The sequence below is a fragment of the Phodopus roborovskii genome, unplaced genomic scaffold (genome assembly GCF_943737965.1).
Source record: "Phodopus roborovskii unplaced genomic scaffold, PHOROB, whole genome shotgun sequence".
Taxonomy (NCBI): Eukaryota; Metazoa; Chordata; class Mammalia; order Rodentia; family Cricetidae; genus Phodopus; species Phodopus roborovskii.
In genome coordinates this window covers 2,439,563-2,445,562 of record NW_026126460.1, presented here as the reverse complement: position 1 = coordinate 2,445,562, position 6,000 = coordinate 2,439,563, and the positions used below count along the sequence as shown (strand labels likewise).

At 43.9% G+C, this 6,000-nt stretch overlaps 1 protein-coding gene across 1 annotated transcript in view; it reads left to right on the top strand.

Moving 5' to 3' along the window:
* Window positions 1-3,934: 3,934 nt before the first annotated feature.
* Window positions 3,935-6,000, top strand: part of Gtf3c3 (general transcription factor IIIC subunit 3) — a 37,810-nt gene continuing 35,744 nt past the window's right edge. The window contains exons 1-2 of the mRNA XM_051190206.1: window positions 3,935-4,130; window positions 5,127-5,238. Of these exons, the coding sequence (XP_051046163.1) occupies window positions 4,029-4,130; window positions 5,127-5,238 (214 nt within the window). The 5' untranslated portion in view covers window positions 3,935-4,028. The remainder of the gene's footprint in view (window positions 4,131-5,126; window positions 5,239-6,000) is intronic.

Here is a 6,000-nt window from a genome sequence, read left to right as displayed (position 1 = left end):
TTCTAGTTGCTGCAAAGTCTCTGGGAGATGCTTTCATGCTGTGTTCAAAGCTAAAAACTGTGCCATGTCAAAAATCCCATCTTCACCCTAGCCTTACTTTAAATACAAGTCACTCAACACGGGGCGGTAGCAAAAGGTGAATTCTCCACTCCTCCAACCAAGCCACTCTCCTTGTCATAGCTCACACCGAGCCATTCGGAGTCCATGTTTTCATCTGATATAATTACCTTTTCTCTGTTTTTATGAATACTGGCAATGTTTCTGTGTGATCCAAGCAAGGGACAGTGTCCCAGAATTCACACAGCACTGTTTTGGTATCATTAGTCTGTGTATTTCAAAACATTTTACTGTAGCTTTTTGAGGACTGTTGATGCTGAATATGAAGAATAAAATATTTGTGCAAGAACAAGTTCTGTGTCTGGCTTAGTATATTCTACTGCAGTTAATTGTTGAAGTACCTGTTTCTGGAGGGCTGTGAGATGCTTGTAAGCAGGAACCATTATGGGATTCATTGTTAGCAGTATGGGATTCATTTGTTGTTCTCCAGAAGCTAGCTAGCTAGCACAGTGTCTGTCCTATGGTGGTTGTTCAGTGAATACTTGATAAATTCAAGTGTGTATCCCATCCTTCCCACAGTATTAAATGTAAAGCAGAAGATGCTTGAGTTAACAAGATCATTTTTCACCATTTAAAATATAAGCAATTATCAATGAGTTATTCCTCATTAAAGTTTAGCGGCTTATTCGGGTAAATGGCTGGATGAGGGGCTTCTCACATCTGTGCAGTTCCTGAGTGAGAACTAGAAACAGTTTTCCCTTCCTCAGCACCACGGCTAATCTAGGCAAGTACTTATTAATTTCAGAGTCCTCGAAACTGATGGGTACCTGATGGGGGATGTACTTCTGTATATATATTTCTCTTATTGATTGATTACTAAAACACTGATTAGCTAGGAGCCAGGCAGGAAGTTTAGGCGGGGCTACCAGACCAGGAGAATTCTGGGGAGAGGATGCAGAGAGAGGCTGCCAGAGAAGACACCATGTAGATGCGGAGGGAGCAAGATTCTCTGTTAAGATAAGACCATGTGGAAATACTTAGATTAATAGAAATGGGTTAATAATTAAGAGAGCTAGCCAATAAGAAGCCTGAGCCATTGGCCAAACAGTTTCTAATTAATATAAGTCTTTCTGTGTTTATTTGGGGTGAAATGGCTGCAGGACCAGGAGGGACAGAAACGTTGTCTTCAAGTACCCTCAGGTTATGAGCTTGTAAATGACAGGGCAGAGGTATGCACCTTCAGCTTAGAAATTCCTCCCCAGGGCATCTGTGTGTCTAATAGTGGGTTTAATTTTATAAAGTTAGCCCTATTGGCAATTGGGGAAAGCTGCCTTCACAATATGAGACCGTTTGCACACTTGTTTCTCAGATACTGCAGTTAGAACCTCCTTTGACTCTATCACTTTGCTACCTAGAACACCTCCACACATTTTTCTGAAGCCCAAAGGAAAGGCAACTGGTACTCAGGAGGCACGGAGTTGAAGTGTTTCCTCTAGTGGAAGCAAATGTACTTCAAATGCAGTAGTCTGTCAAGAGTACCTTGGTGCATTTCTATATAGGTCCATAGCAACCTTTCCAGCCAACTCTGCTCCTCTTCAACGAGGAATCCATTTCCAAGATAAGTATATGGCCATTATCCCCTGTTCTGGATCTAGTGTGGTCAAGAGCTTCTGAGAGCGTTGCAATTTTTAGCCTACTTGCAAAATACTATCCTTAAACGTTTCCCCCAATCCTGGCAGACAATGAAGGTCCTAAACAGAGACAACAGATCCAATGACTCAGGTGTGGCAGGGAACATGACTCATACTCTCACTGAGTTCTTAGTCCTGATTTATTGAAGGAGGCATGTGAACATAGGCCCAGAGGTATACTGGAAATAGGTGTGCTTCCACCAAAGCTGAAGAGCTCAAAATATAGGAAACGCTACTTTTTATAAGACTGTTAGGGAGGAAAAAAATCTAACTTTTGCCTCAGAGGGAAATAGTATCTTTATTATAGAAGATATCTAGGATGGGTGTGGTTTTTGCACAACTTTAAACCCTACAATCAGGAGGCAGAGGCAGGTGAATCTCTTCAAATTCATCCTGGTCTACTTAGTGAATTCCAGGGTAATCAATGATAAGAGAGGACAGGAGTGGAGGAGAGGAAGGGGGAGGAGGGACGGAGAGAGCGAGAGATCTCCACCCTATCTCAAAATAGCAAAAAAAAAAAAAAAAAAAAAGTATGCTCCCTGTCCCAGAATGACATGTTTACTTTCATGATGTTTGATCTACAAAGATGAAGTGCAGGAGAACCATCCACAAGCTTCTGCAGAGGAGTGAGAAGGTCCATGGAGAAATGTCTCTCCAGGAGCATCACAACAACTCCTGTGTCCTTCCCTAACAAAAGAATAGAGTCACTCTCTGACCTCTGTAAGTCAGTTGTAATGGCATAAATTCAATGTTCTGCTTCCCTTTAGGTCTTTCCATTTTGAGTGTCAAAAATCAGTCTGAAAGACCCAATTGCTTCTTCTCGGTATTTTCATTACTACTGTAACAATTCCATTCCATCTCAAGGTAATGTGGCTGTCTCTGACTCACTCATGGACCAATCATTGCAAGGAAGTAGAAAACGAACAAACAAGTGAAATTTGAAGACACTCTGCTACATTTTGACCTCTAAAAATTCCCCATGTCCTGAAGATGGTCCTAAGCAGAACATATGTCCTCCTCCTACCTCTATCTGAAGTCCCCTTTCTCTTTAATATGTATCTGTACCTATTAACTTGCCATTCTCATATTCCAATCAGTCAGCAGTAACAGAAACCAGCCTAAGCACGCATGTCTTGAATGTTTCCTTACCGGAAACTACCCCTCTTCCCTTTCTTTTTCCCCCTTAGAGTTAGTGTTGGCAACTTCTTAGACACGGTTCCCCAACTGACTGAAGTCTTCAGGGGAGTAATCCTCTGCAGTTTCCGAGGATTACATTAATATACTCCATCTGCTTGTGTTTTCATGTCTGCATAGGACAATGATGATCCTTCCCCCATGAGAAACACAGTGACTCCCAACTGAGATATTTTTCTGTCTTTTGGCAGTCTTGCTCTTGCTGGTCCTGCCTTCTGATCCTGCTACAGTTCACCTTCACCTGGATTATCCTAACGATGGTCAGAGGTAGCCTGTCTCTGGAGTCAGGAGTAGGCTGAGCACAACTCCTTTGCCCAAAGTTCCAAAGGCTCTTTTAGTTTCATTCAACTTGATTTAACAAATCTGTTGAGTATTAGGTTATTAGGTTAGTCAGGTTTATAATGACATATAAGCTAATTTTCTCCTGGGTTATAGGTAGTGCCTTTAGAACAGGACAGAGAAATGAAATACCTATAATACAAGGTAAGATGCAAAACCCAGGAGCTCACAGGAGTTGAAAATAACCTGCCCCTAGGCCTCCCCTGCCCCGTGTGGGTATGGCATATGCATATTTGACCCCTCCCCCACCTTTCCACCTCAGGTGTTGCCCTTCTCCTTTGGTATCACATGTGATCTATTAGCATCCCCACACCTCTCCCTTAAACCCTTTTTCTTCTCTCGTGGGTTTCTAAGGATTATTTTGAGAGATATATGTAATAGGCAAAAGAATAGTCATCCTATGTGAGGAATCTCATTCCCTTGTAAAAAATTTGAGTGTTCGGGACAGAAAAGTCGATTGACGTTAGAGCCAGAAACCCAAGCAAACGCTCTGGCCTGAGCTGCATCCCAGATCAAAAGTCTCCTTTAGCGAGTAGCCCAAGCGAAGCTGGCCCCTGAAAGATGCCTTCGGATAGCCCTCTGCCTGCAGGGAGAGGCCCGGGAGCCCAGAGTGCCGGCGGAACTCGAGTGCGCGGGCGCGGCGCGGCCCGGGGAGGTTTCTGCGGCGGACGCCTCTCTCGAAGGCGCCCGATAGAGCCCGGGTGTTCCCGCTTTCCCGGTCTGCTTCCCCGCTTCGGCCCCGCAGACATGTCGGGGTTCAGCCCGGAACTTATCGACTACCTGGAAGGGAAAATCTCCTTTGAAGAGTTCGAAAGGCGGAGAGAAGAGAGAAAAAGCCGGGAGAAGAAAGTGAGTCGCTGGGCCGCGGGGCTCCTCGGTCTTGTTTTCCCGAAACAGCGGCGTGCGGGGCCCAGGGACTCCCGCAGCTTCTTCCTCCCCGAGAAACTCCGGTTTTCACCCCCCACCCCCACCCCGAACTCAGCGTCTCTCAAGACATCCCGCCTCTCAAAAGCAGGCCTCGGTGGGCGCGAACCTCCCGGGCTCCATAGTGTTGATTCGACCGTAGCCCAGCGCTCTCTAGCTAAGTGGAGCAGGAGTCTGGAGCAGGGTAGTCTTGACTCGTCTAACCCTGGTCTTGCCACTAGGTTGTCACCGTGGGTAGGCCTTTTGTTTTTATCATGTGTACACCGGAATTGGGGACCAACCTTAAGGCCTCCAGTTTGCTGGGCAAAGCGCCCCTCCCCTCGAGCGCCTATTTTTGAGGAGTCACGGTGTAATTTTGTCTTAGACAGAAAAGTGAACGTAGTTGCCGGATAGCAATGATATTTTTCTGACTTTGTTTTTCAAATTTTAATCAATTTCTGAGCTTTAAAAATGTTCTCACCTTGCGGGGCGGTGGTGGCACACGCCTTTAATCCCAGCACAGGACAGCCTGATCTACATGAGTTCCAGGACAGGCTCCAAAGCTAGAGAAACCCTGTCTCTAACCCCCCCCCCCCAATGTTCTCGCTTATTTGAAGGCCACGGGAACATAAAGTCTGTTGGCTTTTGAAGTTAGACTTTGGTTTCTTACTGATTCATGGATTATTAAGCACCCTATGTTTTATTTAAAGTGTTAGATTAGTGAAATTAAAATATTTAAAATGATTTTGTACTTACTTGCAAATGACTTACATAAGCTAAAGACTTAAGTACTTTGAAATAGTCTGAAACTATTCAAATTTAGATTCCACACCCCACAAGTGGAAGTTCAAGATTTAAAAGGTAACACAAATGCTCAGGCCCAGCCCTGGAGAGTTAAATTTGCATTAGTTTTTGAGCTGTTTAACTAATTCTCAATCACAGAGCCCTCAGGAAAAAGGAAAATCATCACCCCAAGAAAACCCAGATGATTCAGAAGTCCCATCATCATCAGGAATCGACTCTGCGAAATCCCAGGACAAAGATGCCAATGAAGGTGTGTTGAGTTCCTTTGCTGCCAGCTTTAAGTGTTAAGAGCACTTAAGCAAAATGATTTAGTAAAAACATCCTTTGCTTTCATTGTAATGATAGTCTGTTTTTATTACCTGGTTTATCAGTGTTTGGTACACAGTATCTACTTAGTATTTTTTTTTTTTAACTGTTGATTTAACAGTTTAAAACATGATGGTTGTTTTGGTATAGCTCCAGTGTTGGGGAATCTAAAATTGATCCCAGGATTTATTAGGGCCTTTTAATTGTCATTTTCTAAATTGATCTTCTCAGTGGGAGAATTCTTCCAGACAGTACCAAATTATACAAACTTACACCTGCTTAGATGGAACTTCATATGGGTATTTTGGTGTGCTGCCTCACTCTAGCATCCACAAGGGGATGCTGTTAGCTTGACAAAGACTAGAGTCTGTGGACCATTTGCTTGATTAATGATTGATGTGGGAGGGCTCAACAGCCCAGCCTATTGTGGGTGGAGCCAATCCTGGCCAGGAGGTCCTGGGTTGTATAAGAAAACAATCTTAGCAAGCTTTGGATTGCAAGCCAAAGAGCAATGTTCCTCTGTGGTCTTTGCTGCAGTACATCCAGCTGCTTGTCTCACTCCTGCTCTGGCTTTTCTGGATGATGGTCAAATAAGCCCTCTTTTCCTTAAGTTGATTTTAGTCACTGTTTTATCACAGTGACAGAAAACAAACTAGGACACCGGACTTAGCTTTTCATACCAGATACTGTATTTGGTTGGTACATC